The sequence below is a fragment of the Patagioenas fasciata genome, chromosome 11, assembly GCF_037038585.1.
Source record: "Patagioenas fasciata isolate bPatFas1 chromosome 11, bPatFas1.hap1, whole genome shotgun sequence".
Taxonomy (NCBI): domain Eukaryota; kingdom Metazoa; phylum Chordata; class Aves; order Columbiformes; family Columbidae; genus Patagioenas; species Patagioenas fasciata.
The window spans coordinates 21,426,138-21,442,197 of record NC_092530.1 but is presented as its reverse complement, the minus strand read 5'-3'; the positions used below and the strand labels follow the sequence as shown (position 1 = coordinate 21,442,197).

The 16,060-nt window shown below is 48.8% G+C and overlaps 2 protein-coding genes across 4 annotated transcripts in view; one reads left to right on the top strand and one right to left on the bottom strand.

Moving 5' to 3' along the window:
- The first annotated feature begins 778 nt into the window (after positions 1-778).
- Positions 779-5,575, top strand: MMGT1 (membrane magnesium transporter 1). The gene is made up of 4 exons (XM_065846857.2): positions 779-923; positions 1,368-1,420; positions 2,383-2,486; positions 3,393-5,575. Exons 1-4 carry the CDS (start codon positions 842-844, stop codon positions 3,553-3,555), a joined length of 402 nt encoding a protein of 133 aa, XP_065702929.1. The 5' UTR covers positions 779-841; the 3' UTR covers positions 3,556-5,575.
- A 9,163-nt stretch (positions 5,576-14,738) lies between these two features.
- LOC136106199 (integrator complex subunit 6-like) overlaps positions 14,739-16,060 on the bottom strand; it is a 37,877-nt gene continuing 36,555 nt past the window's right edge. For 2 of the 3 annotated variants that reach the window (XM_065846385.2, XM_065846384.2), the window contains one exon: positions 14,739-15,759. In XM_065846385.2, coding sequence (XP_065702457.1) covers positions 15,660-15,759 — 100 coding nt within the window. In that variant the 3' untranslated portion in view covers positions 14,739-15,659. The remainder of the gene's footprint in view (positions 15,760-16,060) is intronic. The other variant, XR_010652108.2, reaches the window with a different exon arrangement.

Sequence of the window (16,060 nt, the reverse complement as noted above, 5' to 3'; positions counted from 1 at the left end):
GCTCGGGGGGCTGTGCTGCAGCCCGCCCAGGCTGCTGGGGGTCATGGCCCTGCGTGTGGGGACAGCACCAGCGCGTGCTGCTCCCCAGAGCTGGGGCAAACCTGGAGGGACATGGTGCCTTCACACCGTGCAAGGCGTGTGCCTGAGGCCAGGAGCCGCAGTCAGCCCTGAAGTAGGATCAGAATAACCCTCCCATCCTGTTTACCAATAAACAGGGTGGTTTTGTGCAGCTGGTAGGGTGATGGCTGCAATAAATGCCACAGCGATCAGCTTGTTTTACAGAAAACACCCTCAAGAATTGCTTCTATGCCCCTTATCTTTGTGCCTTGGGGGCATGGAAGCCCCAGGATGCAGGGAGGCAAGGGGAGGGAGGTTTGGCCCTGCAAAACAGTCAGCATTTTCCTTGCTTTGCCCCAGGCCTTGCTTGGCTAGAGGTTGGGGTGCCTGGCCCTGCAGATGCTGTGGATCTCTCGACACCATTTTTCCTTGTACGGGTTCCTCCTCAAGTTTTGAGTTTAAACACGTGCAAAGTGGCAATTACCCCAGGCCGCTGGTGGCCCCACACTCTGCTTTCTGCAGGGAGGGAACCAGCCTGCCCCGCTGCGGCTCATTCCTACCTCAGCTGTCCCCCTCAAAAGGCGACAAACCCGTCTCCCAGGATCCCACCCGACCCGTCGGACTTTCTCTACTGGCCTTGCTCCCCGTGGGAAAGTGGTGCCGCGGCCACGCCCCCCGGGCAGACCACGCCCCTCTTCGGACGCGGCCTGGCACCGCCCTCTTCGTGACGCCATCAGCGAGCGCCGGGGGGTGACGGGCGCCCCTGGCGGTGGGACGGGCGGCGATGGCGGCCGGCTCGGTGTGGAAGGGGCTGGTGGGGCTCGGCCTGTTCGCGCTGGCACACGCGGCCTTCTCGGCGGCGCAGCGTGAGTGAGCGGGCGGGGGGGCCCGGGCCGGCGCCGCCGCCTGAAGGGGGGTTGTGGAGCGGGGAGGCCCGGCGGGCCCAGTCACCGCCGCCGGAGGAGCTCCCGGGGCGGGGACCGGGCCGCGACGGCATCACCGGCACCAGCCCTGGGGCGGCCTTGCCCTTGTGGGCCGGGGAGCGGAGCGGGAGGAGCGCGGGGCTCGGCCCGGGCGGCGCCGCAGTCCCGGGATGGACGGGCGGACGAGGCCGCCGGGTCGTGGGTTCGCTGCTCGCCTGCGCCGTTGCCGCCGCCGGCTGCCCGGGCTGGACCGGCCGTGGCTGCGGGAGCGGGTCCCGGGGCGGCGCGACCGACACGTCCCTGCAGCGAATCGCCGGGGGTTTGCGTCGCTCCTGCGTTTGTTCGCTTCTGCGGAAGGTTTGATGCGTGTGTGTTTCTGTTTTGTAGATCGTTCTTATATGAGGTTAACGGAAAAGGAAGATGAAACGTTGCCCATAGATGTAAGTTTAACTTTTTGCAAAGTTCGAAAGGTTTAATGCTGTGTGGATATTTTAGTCTTAGTTGCTTTTGGTTTGTTTGGTTTTTGGCTTTTTTTTTTTTCCTTTTTTGTTTTGCTTTTTTAATGCTCTAAGCAAGAATAAAGGGTAAAGTAGGTTTTAAATTGTACTTGCATTTGAGCTCCTTCTGTTAAAAAGAACCATGTTTTCTATCCCAACTTTCTGGTGTGTTACATCTGTCAGAGGGAACAAACCCCAGCTCCAGCCCTCCCTCTCCTTTAGAGCTACTCTGAAGGACCTTGTCCAGGAATCCCCTGAACATAGCTCAGAGAGCTTTTGCATTCACCTCCTCCTTTGCAGCATAAACATCCTCCTCCCTCTGGCTTTTGTTGGCTGACATTTGTTTATCCAGCCTGGCTGTGTGCCCATTTGATCCCAGCACGACCTGCTTCAGAAGGGCTTTTCTTTTATTTGTTCTATTTGCTTGGGTTTTAAATTCCACTTCAATTATTATTTGTTCCATTTCTGTTTAATCGGGAAGGGAAGGAGATCAAATACCCATGACGACCAGGCATGGCATTCGGACCAAGCTGCAGCTGCCACCGCTGCACAGCGTGTGTTGGCAGCCAGCTCGTTTCTCAGAGGGAGAATCAGGTCCTTAAGAACACGGTGTTTTGTTCTGAGGATCTTGCTGAGGAGCCATGTGAATCAATTCAGTTTATGCAACACAGACTGATGTCGGGCAGCTGAAGCTCTTCTCAGCTCTGCCACCATTCTGCCGTGCTAAATAGTCGGGGTATTTAATCTTCCTGTGCCTCAGTTTCCCTGCTGTTGAATTGCCCACATCTGTAAAGCACTTAGTGAATGAAAAATGCAAGAGACACTGTTTGAGAGGTGATATTTTAAAAAAGATATTAAGAATATTCAGTAATGTGTATGTTGCGTTGTGCTTCCCTCTGTTACAGATAGTTCTTCAGACTCTGTTAGCCTTTGCGGTTACCTGCTATGGGATAGTACATATCGCAGGAGAGTTTAGAGACATGGATGCCACTTCAGAACTAAAAAATAAGTATGTTTTATTTCTTTTCATAAACATATATCTGCTACTCTTTCTACAAACTGAGCACATCTCCGGGGTAGCTCGTTCTTTAGCTTGGGTCTTTGTAAATGTGTGTTGCAAACAGTGACTCTGGGAGGAACAGTCACACCTGGGAAAGCCAGCAATGTATTGAATTTCAGAGAAAGATAGATAACTGGAAGAAATTAGATAAGCTTCTTTCTTTTCCTTGTCCAAAATCCTGCTGTGCAGAGTTGGTAGAGGAATAAGAAGTCTGTGTGAGCTCCGTGGTCACAAACTGCTGTTGTGAGATGGTCTCACAGACAACAGGGCAGTATGTGGGGCTCACCACCCTCTGTTTCCCATTCCTTCTTTACAAGAGTCTGAATTATTTGAATATTCAAGACAGAATATCTGAAAGATTTTAATAAAATAAGGTATTTTGAACTGAGATTTTGAAATTAGATGAGGGTGGATAGGCAAACACGGCTTCTCCAGCCATTCCCCAAAATGCAGGGGAGTATGGGAAGTGAACAAGTTGATGCTGTTATATTTCATAGCGCTTACCTAAACCCCTTAGCATCAGGCACAGAAAGGGACAGAAAGCTGACAGTAGACAGCATCAAGGCATTAACACAAGGGACAACTGAACTAAGGCTGGCACATCGGGTAGGTTTGTATGCAGTGACCCCCGGGCCTGCCCTGAGTGAGGTTTGGCGGGGGGGTGGAAGCCTCGGCCTGTTGAGCAGTCAATATTTTTAACGCTTGGCTTTATATTTCCTCCATATTTTAGTTTAGGAAGAGTTTTGGATTCAAAAATTGCATTTCCATGTCTGTAAAAGTTGCTGTACCCTAGACTGACTCTTCTAAACTGTTCTCAAGCAGTATTAATGTTGACTTTTTACATTTATTTTGAAGGACGTTTGACACATTAAGGAACCATCCGTCTTTTTATGTATTTAATCATCGTGGTAGAGTATTGTTCCAGTCCCCAGACACAGTGAATTCTTCTTCAAACCAAGATGCTTTGTCATCCAGCTCGTCACTGAAATTTCGAAAACTTGAACCTCTGCGCCGCTAAGACTTTTACAGATTATAATAATAATCCAGGACACTGAGATGTAATATTGAAGTCGGGGATGTAAACATTTTTTTAATTTCTGGAGCAGTATTTATATTGATCTTCCAGACTTTATAAAGTAGATATATATAAACTAAGGACCTTCTTTGTACACTGTTAATGAAAATGAATTGTGAATTGGCAACACAGTGTAAATTATTCTACAGTTATGCTGTGAAACACATCTTCAAATTTTCATACATTAAAACAAGTTGCAGCTGACTTCAGTTAAAACAAAAAGCAAGCTCCTTTTTACTGCAATTCATGTTCTTTGACAAGAGAGAATGTTTGAGTGCTATTTATTTTCTCTGTTTGCTTGCACAACAGTTTGTGGAACTCCTTCAGAAATACTGTGTGCACTGCACCACTTAACAGCAGAAAAAGGGGCAGCGTCTCCTGTTCCTAGAACGCTGAGGAGACCTGCAAGTTTTAGGCACAGGAAGTCACAAAGGTTGCTTTCATTTTTATTTTTTTACAATGCTGAAAAATAGTTGTGTGAAGGGTTTTGTTTTGATTTTTTTCTTGTTCTACGTTTTCGTTATCACGTTATTTCCTCGTTGCCCTCCTTCGTTTAAATGTAAACTGTCCTCTGTTGCCCCAGGTTGTGGTGCATGTGGTGGGAGGCAGCTCACGTCTGATCACATAGATAATCTACCCTGCTCAGCTCCTTCACCCACTGTATTTCAGTTCTCTTGGGTTGCGAATACGGGAATGTTCATCAGGCGGCTGGACACTGTGTTGGTTCCTCCAAATGGCACCGGATACAAGTTCCTGAGTCATCTCCTATGAGAAGTATTTGAGTGTCAGTAAGAAATACCTGTTCTCTCTGTGGTCCAGGGTCTGGGTGCAGCAGCCAGGTCTGTTTGCTGGCACTAGGACAGTGCAGGTTGTCACCCGGTACAACCACCCCCTTTTCTGCCAACACAGCCTTTCAGTTTGATTTCTTTTTTGTCAGCTGAGCCCTCAGCTGATCCAAGATTTCTGTCTTGATTTCATGTATTGGGACAGATATACGGTCCTTAACTCTCACTGACGTCTAAATTCTGATCTCCCCTTAGGGGCTGAGTCGATGCTAAAATTTCTCTCAGTCTGGCATTTCACCTACCTGCCATAGCAAAGGTGGTAGTTTGAGATACTGATGGGGCCAAACTAGAATTTTGCCTAATCTGAAGATGTCTCATGGCTGCCATGGAAATTCAGCCTTTTGTCCTAGCACCTGTTTTGTTTGTTTGTTTGTTTAAACTGCAAAGAACTGTCAAAGGCAAAAAGCTTAGCAAAAATACTGTGTAAACCGAAGCCTCTTTTTCTAGCTCTGCCCGTCCTATGGAGTGGGTGCCCCAGTGCTAGAGCAATATCTGTAGCTGCTGCTCCACAATCACTCGTAAGCGTCTGGGTTTGGTTGGAAAGGGTTACTCTGCCAGCTGAAAGCACCTGAGCTGCTGGATTACTTCCTAAAGTGTCCTGGTTCCCCCCTAGCTGGTGTCACAAATCAGCTCACACCAGCTGATGCCACCAAAGGCCTCAAAAATAGCAAGTATCAGGTCAGCTCCACTGCAGACAGAGCTGGTTCCTTGCAGGATGCAGCTGAACATCAGCCAGGTGAACTTGTGAGGCACAGGGCAGAACTGGGGGAGGCAGAAGGTCGGTAACACCGCACCAGGCTGACCCTGCGGTGTGGTTGGCAGCAAGGGTCTCTTAGAGCGGGGTTGCTCACCCCTCATGGCTAAGAAGCCCCATTTGTGCTACCGTAAGGCTACGTGGACCTTCCCGAGGCAGAAGGTGCTGCTGCGGGACGGGGGGAGCGGAGAACGTCGCCTGCTGCTCCAAGCAGGTCCTGCTGTATAAGCACCTTGTTGGCTGCATCGGGTCTTCTCGTGACAAGTAGCCTTACTCTTCAGCAGCAATGGTTATATCAAAAAGCTGTACAACTTATTTTTTCTTATTGATCTCGCAATGTCCAATAAACATTGATATCCTTGAAGTGTTTGGGAGTTTATTTCTGACCACCCTGGAGCCTGCTGCAGCAAATCCCTGATGACTGAATATTTACAAGTGCCTGCCTGGTATCCACAAGAAGTGATCTTGCCTTAATTACAGCAGTTCTGTGAGAAGGCGCGTGCCTGGCCTGGTCTTCACGATTGTGAGATAAGATCAGAATCAAAATAGCATGCTCCAAGTAGCTAAGCAAAATGTTTAGGATGGAAAAATGACTAGCCTGGGGGTCTGCCTGCCTTTGAGATTCCTGGTCAACGTATCTGGCTGCTCTGATATATTTTCTTGTCTTCTGTTTAATCACAGTAAAGGCTTTTGTACCATGTGTTGATCTCCCGCCAGCCCCCGGGTCTGGTGTTGCAATAGCTGCTGGGGAAACGCTCGGCCTGCTCGTGGGGCTGGAGGAAGATAGTTAAGATTTTGGACTCGAGCAGGAGTCACCTCTTACGCCCTGTTCTGCTTTTCTGTTGGGGGCGGCTGAAAAGTCAGCAAAGAACTGGAGGGATTTGCTTAACTCCAGCATCTGTCGTGATTACACCATGGAGCAGCAGGCTCGCCCGTCGGCTGCCCGTCGCACTGAACAGGAGGCTGTAAAACAAACAATAATCAGTGTTTTAAGGAAGGGGCACCTTAACCAGCTCCCAAAGCTGCCTTGTGCTTACCTTGCAATGTGCTGGCATCGCAGGTGAGCTTCCCTTCTTCAAAACTGAGAGCTTCCTGCATTAGAGCAAAGAGCCCCCAGTGTGCATTTGCTGCCACCAACACCTCGAATTGCTTTGGCTGCAGGATGTGATGTTTCTACTATGTTAAATACTAAAAAAAGAAAAAGCTGATAATTTGCATTTGTTGCTGGCATAGCAAATTTAATCTGTATTAATTTCACTGGGTTTTTTTTCTACATGTCCTCACCAGCCAGTGAGAGTTCGGTGGGGAGTTTCTGTTTGTTTGAAGCTGTTTGGGGGGGGCAGGAATCATTTAGACCGTCACAAGGTGAGGACACAGCGACCGTGGTTTGTGTTGGAGATAGTTCAGTGCTGCTGGGCTGGAAGCACACCTGGCAGAAATCTTGTTTTCCTGGAGAGCTCAGCAAGGGCTGATCCGCAGCATCGCTTGAGAAGGTCACTCCAGCTCACACGTGTCCAACAGCGACAGAGGAGCTCTGTGCCGCCCCCTGTGCTGGCGCCATCGCTCAGGTGCTGGGAAGCCGAGTGCCGCTGGGGGACCAGTACGGGATGAGACCAATGTGCCCAGTATTCCCAGTTCAGCGGGATTAAAGCTTTGTGGAGAAAGCTGGCGGCTAATGGCTGCTTCCCGGAGCTGTGCAGCACCAACACGGCACTGTCCCTGGAGACAGCAGGGAATGGCAAATACTTTCTGCTCTAAAATGGTTTTTGGCTTCCTTATCACTCACTTCCCATGCTTCGGGTTCTCTCACTCTTCCCTGCGCTGTGGCAGAGCCGCCCTTCTCCATCACCTTCAGCGAGGACATTAGGTATGGGGATATACTCCAGATGGATCTGGCACCCCCGCTCCAAGAGCAGCACCGTTACTGCTCCTTTTTGGGGGTCACCTGCACCAAAAGGCAGCAAATTTCCCCCAGATGACTGGGGAAGGCTGAGGCTCACCCCGCAGCACCCAGGGGTCGCGGTGCTGCCCCGAGCTCCCCCATCACGCACCCCCGGCTCACTCTACAGTGCCCGTGCCGAGCTGGCAGGCTGCCCGCGCAGAGCAGAAGGGCAAGGAAAGGCCATTTTGAATGTTAAACAAGCAGAAAATAAAAACTTGGTACCAGCTTTTCCACTAGTAGTGAAGGTAAAACACTCCTTTCATTTGGCCTTGAGGTTCACCTTGAAGCTGTAATCACCTGGCGGAGCACCACGGCAGAAATAAATCTGGTATTCCGGCAGGTAAAAAGCCTTTTAATCAGCCCCAGGTTGGTCTCAGTGATAGAATGTCATTTCAAACCACTTCGGACTGCAACAAAACCTACATCCTTAAAATGGCAGCTGATTAATTTTCCTGTCCTGCCAACTTAATCCTTTTTCCAGCCAAGAAAGGCAAACGGGAGTTCACGAGGCAGCAGGAGCCTGGCAGCGCGAGCAGGAACACAAGCCCCAGGGCTCTCTGGCTGGAGCCCAGGCCGTGCGGTGTCAGGGCTTACCAGGCCCTTCTAAAACGAAATGGGAGAAAAATATATAAAAATTAAAAAATGGTAGCATTTGGATTATCAAACCAATAGCTCATCCTATGGTAGTGGTCCCGGGGAATCCAGAGACCCACACACAGACAGACGTGGCTATTTGCTCCCAGTTCCTACCCCGAGCGGAGCAGCCGGCGCTGGCAGTGCCCTCCCTGCCCGCACCAGTGCTGGCTGAGCCGGTTTCCTGGGGACAAGCCGGCGGCATGGCGTGCTGCACACCGACTTCACTTGGGATTATAAAATAATTTAAAAAAATAAAATAAAAGGAAAGAAAAAATGGTCCCTCCTCCCCTCAAGGTGTTTCTGCTGTATACTTAGAGCAGTTCAGGGCCAGCACCGATGTCTTCCAAGCCCCTGGCTGCCCCAGCATCCCATCCCCGGGAAGTCTCTGTGGCAGCGCAGGACGTGGGAACAGTGCCCGGTGTGCACAGTAAATGCTGAAGCAGCGATTCACTCCCCTGTCCTGGCTGCAGAAGTACAAAAAAACAAGACAATTGCATCAAAAAGCAGTTTTGGAGGAGCCTGTTCAGCAGGCACTCCAAAGAGCAGCTCACTTGCCCATGTCCACACAAAGCTGTTGCTCCCCACAATATGACCAGAGCCTCCAAGGCACCCACAGCCCTGTGCCAAATAATCCTCCTTCTATCTCCAAAACCACCGCGCTGCATCTGGTTTGCACCCCCTCACCACATACAGATCTCTGCCCAGGGCTAGTTAATAAACCCCAGGTTTGCTGCAAGTCCAGCCATGCTTGGGCTGGCCAGGGCTGCCAGGAGAGGACAACGTCTGACAGGGACGGGCTGAGCCCTCCCCACTGGCACAATGCGGACGGCACTCAGGGCTATGCACGGCACACACCGCTCTCTGCCTTCGCTTCTCGCACTAGAGCAGGAACTGCAGAGCTTGAAAGGGCCAGAAACGCGGCTCAGCCCCACCGCGTTGTGGGGAGCGGAGCAACGGGATGCTCAGCAGACATCGGCTAACGCACAGGCTCGGGCAGAATGGAAGGAGAGAGGTGAGTGACGCCAGAGGCGGTTCAGGAGCGGAGCAGACGTCCGGCACCGCGACACCCGCTTGCGAGGCACCAACTCCGGCCAAACGCTGAGCACACACACGTGGTGGCCTCCCCAAAAACTCCATCTTGGTGCAGCTTTCTGACTTCCGAGGAGCTCCCTATCCACACGTCTGTGCCAGAGGATGAACAGGACAAGGCTTTCATTGGTATTTTCAACCTCTGGCTGTTTTTTTTTAATCATAACAAGAGCGGCCCCTCTTATTTTCATGCTTTCACAGCCCCTTCTCACCTCGACAGTGCGGGCATGTGGAGCCCAGGGGTGCAGGCAGACACTGCGAACCAGAACCTGCTCTGTACACCTGCAGGAACGCAGGATTTGGCCATCAGACAGACAAGGGACAGGTTTCGGCCGCCCCGCGGGGTCAGAGCCACCTCGGGGTCCTGTTGCGTGCACTTCTGGAATGAGCCATCCTTCAACCAGCCGCGGCTCAGCCTATTATCCAGCATTTCCCATCACAGCCCAGGCCGTGACTCATCAAAAAACGTCTTTCCCCAGGGGAACTCAGGGCTGGTTCCCAGCAGTCGGTGTCGCCCCGTTTCACCAGCGCCAGTGGCCGCTTGGCAAGCAGCCTTCCCCGTGCCCGGCCCCGCACAGCACAGCCCCGCTCCTGCGCTCTCACCGCACTCCCGCAGAAGGATTTGCTGGATGTGATGCACTTGAAACAGCCTCTCCCAGAGCTCACCAGTGCCCCACCGCCGCCTCTTCACTGCCCACTGCGCACAACGGTTTCCGTGCCCTGGCTGCTCCTGTGCAGAGGGGGGGAGCGCTGAAGCCAGCGATGCCAACGGAACTTAAAAATACACTTTCAGGTGGCTGAGGAAGAAAAGGCATCAGAGCAGCTCAGGTCAGAAGCCAGAACTTGACTTTATAAAGCAGAGCCAGTCCCACCACAAGCACCTACAGGCTTGGGCAACTTCTCCTGCCTCCCTCTTTCCAAGCTCTCGCTTTTTTCCAGCCCCAGAAGCGCGAATCCAGCAAAAGGCACCCGCTTCAGCCACCTCTGCGCATCCCATCCCGGGCCAGAGCCAGGCTGGGCCCATCGACACAACTGCAGTGGGATTTTCAACACCAGGGAAATAATTCGCTGTACAAGACCAAATTAGGGCATGGATTTTGTAATGATCTTTGTTAGCGACACACTAGACGACCTTGGGTAAGTCCCTCCATCCATCTTTAAAGACTCTCTCAGAGTAGTGCCACAAAACTTTAATTAGCAGCCCTAAAAGTACTCAAGATAGTTTGTCTCTCTTCCAAAATAACCAACTGCAGATGAATTGGAACAACCTCATTTTCAAATTCTGCAAGCAACTGGGATCCAGGCTGCTCTCAGATCAGTCACTTCAACAACGCAATCAAAGTTAAACGTGCCAGCTGTGCATGAAGGATTTTAATACGCCGCACAGACTGGAAAACAGCTCAAAGAACCAATGTTATTTTTCCATGGCTGGGATGTCAGTGTCGAGCAGCTGCATTATAATCATCTGCAATCAGCAAAAAGCCTTTTTTTTTTTAAATCACATTTTAGTCTTGGGAAGAGGGCTCATTTTTATTTCTGTCCTACTTAGGAAAGCACCCTTGAATCCTGAGGCACCCACAACCCAGACACCAGGCAGCCACTCCAGCAGCGCAGATTGATCAAAACACCTTCAAGCGTCCATGAGCGAACCCCAAATACATCGACAGGTTCCTAAGCTCGAAATGTTGCGCTCAGACAGCAACTGCTCACACCACTACCACCACCTCCAGAAACATGATGTGCATTTCCACAAACCCAGCAACAATTCGGAAAGAAAGCAAGCCTTTCCCCTCCATCCATTACAAAAGGCTGAACTGCTCTTTGATATATTCTACCTATTAAATATTTACAAATCAAATGTAACATTAAAACACGTGCGTACTTTGGAGAAAATGACAAGAAACAGGCTGACCATGCAAACAGAGCTTGGCCTTTCTAACTACCAAAACGCTTTATAAACCTCTCCTCCCGTTTCACCGCACTGAGGCTGCGAGCATTTTGCAAATGGGCAGGCACCATGAGGACACTTTGCAAATAGCTCTGTCCCTCCTGGCAGCTGCTCAGCAGCGGCGAGCGGAGCACTGGGACACAGCAAATTGCCAGAGGTGCCCAGTGTTTTAAGGGACATTATGCAAGACTGCCTGGATTAGGGGAGTGACAGTGATGGAGACGACAGCAAGCATATATAAACGCCAAGGATCCGGCTACTTCCACTGCTGCTGGAGCTGATCCAGGGCTAGGAAACAGCCGTGAAATTCCCATTGCAGATGTGAACATGAACTTCCCCAAGCTCCCAAAAAAGAAATTTCCAGCAAAAGTCCAGTTGGGGTTTTCCACTCCCACTGCCTTTCCCAGGGCAAATTGCTCTTTTGGACTTCACCATAAATTGCTTAAGAGCCCAATCTAAAAATCTGAAGAAATATGCAGCTTCTTCGATAGCTTCCCAACTCACAGGAAAGGGTCATTTCATGTTCTTCACATGGCACCAGCAGCCACCATTTGTGGCAAACCCACGTGGCTGCCACCTCAGGGCAGCTATGTTCTTCTATGCTCTTCCACTGCATATGAAAATACCCTCTGGTGAGTTTAGCATGAGGCTGTACTGATGGTTTAACTCCTTCCTCGGTGCTTTCTTCTTCTGAACTCTGAGTAATCAGCTGCAGAAGCTACCAGATTTGCACTACCAGCCCTGAGAAGCATCTCACACAGGCTCTAAAGTGGAACAGATGAACGAGCTTTCCCAGCCCCTGCCCCTGCCTGTGCTCCCTGCTCCAGGACAACAGGGTTCCCGAAAAACTGCCACGGGCTTCTAGCCACTACCGAGAGACAGCTGCAAACACCGTCGACGCAGAACGAGAGCAGAAAAACACCGACGCTCAAGCCGAGCCAACAGTCTGCTTTCAAGGATGGAACAACACGCCAGGTTGCAGCTGACCAGGGATGGAGAAAAGCAGACAAGTCCAGCCTTCTTGGTTTAGTCCTCCCTTCCCAAAATGATCACAAGGCTCACATTTAGAAGTGAAGCTTAACAATTCCTGCAGGCCACAAGATTTTTGCTAAATCCCAAGGCGTTATCCCTCTCCAGTTTCTTCCTTTTCTACTTTAGACAGACTCCAGTTTGTTTTTGCAGACCTGAAAGCAGCAGCTCCTTTTAAATCCAGTGACTAACATCCTTCCTTCAGATCTCTGCCAAACCTCGTTTCTGCCAGATTTGAAGTGTCTTTGGCCTTGTTTTCAGCTTAACTAGGTTGCATATTCAAGACAAGTGCTCTAGAGTCCATTTGCTAAGGGCGTGAGGTCACCATGTCATTGGTATGAAATACTGTTGTTTAGCATTGTTTTTGTTAGCCAGTGCATTTCCACTTGTATTTTTCCATCAGAAGAAAAACAGAGAAAAAAAAATAGGGTTTGAGTGGGTTTTTTTATAGCTTCCTGTAAAGAAAGATACCACCGTAAAGTCAAGCATAGCACAGTTACAGCCTCTGCTGCTTTTATTCTGGAAGATGGCAATCGCTTCCTAATGCTGGTTAAACCCAGGCAAGAATACACTTGCCCATCATAAAAGTGCTGTGTGCACAAACTGTGAACAGCAGCGCCCAACACACACCTGCTGTCCGGACCGGACTGCGAGCCCCGTGGCCACGGGCCCATTTTAGGAACATTCCTTGGTGTTTACAAGGGAAAAAACACAAAGAGCAAAAAGGATGCCTCGTTAAGACACGTCCAGGAAACAGAAGAGGCAGAAAGGGCTCAGGTATCCAAAGCACCACACAGCTTTGCTACCCAGGGCAGAAAGATAAGCGCTTAATTTTTTAATTCAGATTGTGATAAAATGCTCCTTACAGGAACCAAAGCAAGCCACATTTTTTTCCCTCAATTTCTAACATCCCAATTTAACTGTGCTGCATTATTTCAACCTTAGATAAGGCCTCAGAAACATAAGCTGGAGCAAAGCACGGCCAGCTTTCCCGATTCCATCCACCTGGGTTCCCGGACCTGCGCTGTCTCCCGCACACTGCCCAGGCGCGGTCCCGCCATGCGGAGCCTCCTCCGGCGCAGAGAGCAGACGGTAACGCTCTCGGTAACGCAGCCACTGCTGCTGGGCTCACGGTCTCTGCTGAGAAGGGGAGGTTGCGCACCAGCACGATGCTCCGGGCTGTCCCAGTTGCACCCAAAGTTAAGTGTGACATTCAAGACCTCTCGCTGCTTTTGTTCCGTGCAGGTTCTCCCTACATCCATCATGGCTGTTTGTCTCACGAGTTATCTCCGTTAAGATTCTCAACAGTCACGGAGCGTTTACTGTTTCTGAAGGAAGCAACGTACATCTTGTGCTGTTTGGGATGCAGGGCTGTGTGCTCTCAGCTGGGTTATTGTCACTCCTTGTTCTTCACCTCTTCAAGTGATGGGACTTGCCAGGATGGTACATCTTCCGTTCTACGAAGACTCAAGTCTAGTTCCCCTCTTATAATCTAATCCAAAGTCAGTTTATTCAGATAAAGTAACGGTGAGGGAAAATTCTCACTGCTTGAACTTGGCCTATTTTGACTTTCCTGTGCATTTTCTGAGGTGTAAGATTCCAAAAGTGAATGAAAGTCACCAGGTTCCTGTAGCTCATTCAGCAGCCAACCGCATCACATCAAAAGATTGGGTTTACACACTAACAAGGTCACTAGTTAAAAACTCAGCCCCTGCTCAGACACATTATGATCAAGTCACGGCCCCTGGAACCAGGAAAGAAAATTAAATCACCACTAACTAGATAGAAGAGAACTGTCTCCTCTTGCCACCTGCGACTTCAGAAATAGCATATTACATACAACTTGATGCATGCAACCAGGCCATTTTAAAACAAGGTACGCACAATACATCTGACTTTCTGTAAATGACTTCCCTTTTAAGGGTACAATACTAGGCATGGGAGGTCCATCATGGTGACACACAGCTTCAAGTAACAATTTTGAAGGAGTGGATCCCCCTTTTGTATCATTCCAAGGTATTTCTGGATTTTAAATGCTCAGTCATACATTTATAGTAATGCCTTTCCTTGTGCCAATTAATTCATTTAATACTGTGACAGAGATTTGCTGTTGCTGGATTTTGTTTCCTTCTTGAATTTCACTGGTGTAATTCCAATGGTCAAACTGCATCTTCCAGAAAGACAAGGCCACTGCTTCAGGGCAGATGGAAAAGATGTCTCACAGGCTGGCTAGTACTAAAAATACCAGTAGGAACAGAGAAGTACAGGATCATCAGCTAAAATATGTTTCCCTGCCTCTTACGTGTTGGCTGGTGAACCAGAATCGCCAGGATAGTTGCAGTACGAAGTAGAGAGCTAGTTAACACGAGCACAACTTCAACCTGTTTTCAGAAGAAAACTGTTAGAGGATCAGAGGATGTTACATATGAACACCTGAAAATACACAATTATTAGAAGAGCCGCTTGCTACTGGCACATTATTAGTACTGCTTTAAAGGGAAAAAAAAATTACATGTAGGTGCTTCAGTCTTCTTTGTATGTTTTGTGAAATATAAAATTACCTTTGGACAAAATATAGTAAGAAGAACAGAGGATACCAGCTCAGGTAACCAAGGATTTGGTAAATTGGAACTTCGTGGATTTAATACTACTGAGTAAAAACGTGCACCCCACACAGGCTGAGCTGAGGGATGGGGCAGGTGCTCCAGGGTACAAGCACATTCTGCAACTACCACCACAAGCTGTGTTTGAGGCTGTGCAGATCGGGTGCTGCTGCAGTACAGCTCCACTGCTCACTGGTTTTACAAAAATATGAACAGTCTGTTGGTAACAGACAACTGGAGGCACTCAGTGCTGCCCGTTACAGACTCCTCAGATTAGCACTTATTAAAAATTAATAAAATGGTTTATTTTATATATACATATGTTCCAAAAAAAATTATACAGTTAAAATATCAAATTAGTGATCTGGTAACAATACTGTTCAAAATAATCTCTTTTGTATGAACATTAAAATACACGTTTTTAAAAGCGTTTCCTTTTAGTGCTTCCAAAGCACAGCGTGTGCCAAGGCCACCTGAAGAATCTCCGTCCTCCTCACAGGATGAAAGAGAACTGAAGTCGGGGACCTGGGAAGCCTCAGGTGCACTTTCATAATGTCTGCAGACAAAACAGAAGAGAGTCTGAGGTAGATTGTTTAGTGACCATCGGGTGGTAACAGTCACAGGGCTGTCTTTAGCTTTCATTAACACAATAGCAGTTTCTTTACTCTCAATCTACACTGAATCTCAAGTTTAAAGGCATGGCTAGCAGTTCTCGGGAACAAGACCCTTGTCTCTGTGGTGGCCACATGCAATTTTTACCAGTGCAGGTGTTTCTGGGAGGTTTTTTTTTATTTTTGGGAACACACGGGCTCTCTCCACGATGCAGACAGTGTGTGCATTTGACAGTGCCCCATTTTAGTGCAACCTGCTGCCTATAGCACGTAAATGTCTAACGACAGCGTTCAACTGAGTAAATTCTCATCACCTGCAGGAGGGGCAGCAATGCTTATTTTCTTCAGCCTGTTGAGCAAATAGCACCCTCCACAGGAAAAAAGCCACACCTTTCATAGCAAATCCTTAAGGTTATAGCCCAGCTTCTGCCGATAGAGGTTCTTAAAGTTAAAGCTCCACTGCTTCTTCTCAGACTGTGACAGTAAAATCACTTGGCTGCCAAGATGGTGAGGGCAGCAGCTACATCCTCTTCCACTCTTCTGTGGCACAGCACTCATTCCTGGTCCGTATTCGTCTGGCCGGTACATTATTATCTACTGTTGACATGATTAACTCTGTTGGGTAGGCTGTTGAACTCTAGTTCCTCTAGTATTCTCTCTAAGTGTTGTATTAAGACTCGTTTTTTAAACCTACGGAAGAGAGACAGAGCACAACGTAATTTCTTTCTTCCAAAAATACACTTCCACAACTCAAAATTATTCAGCCATGACAAATCACATCACCAGTGCTCTCTGTTTCCAGTATGGAAGAGCTTGCTTTATTTCTAGTATAAGAATGACCAGAAAAATTTAATACAGCCACCCTTCCCCAACCCACCCAAATTTTGGGTTGGTCTTCAATAATGACCTGTCTTTCTATTTTACATTTAAATTCCATAAAGATATAATGGTAGTTTGACCACCAAACCAACTATAATAATTAAAATATGCC

Bases quoted from the DNA above. Each gene is read 5' to 3' on its own strand.
- MMGT1 (XM_065846857.2), top strand. From the start codon at position 842: ATGGCGGCCGGCTCGGTGTGGAAGGGGCTGGTGGGGCTCGGCCTGTTC. The intron at 924-1,367 runs GTGAGTGAGCGG...TCTGTTTTGTAG, and splicing joins GGCCTTCTCGGCGGCGCAGC to ATCGTTCTTATATGAGGTTA. The intron at 2,487-3,392 runs GTATGTTTTATT...TTTATTTTGAAG, and splicing joins ACTTCAGAACTAAAAAATAA to GACGTTTGACACATTAAGGA.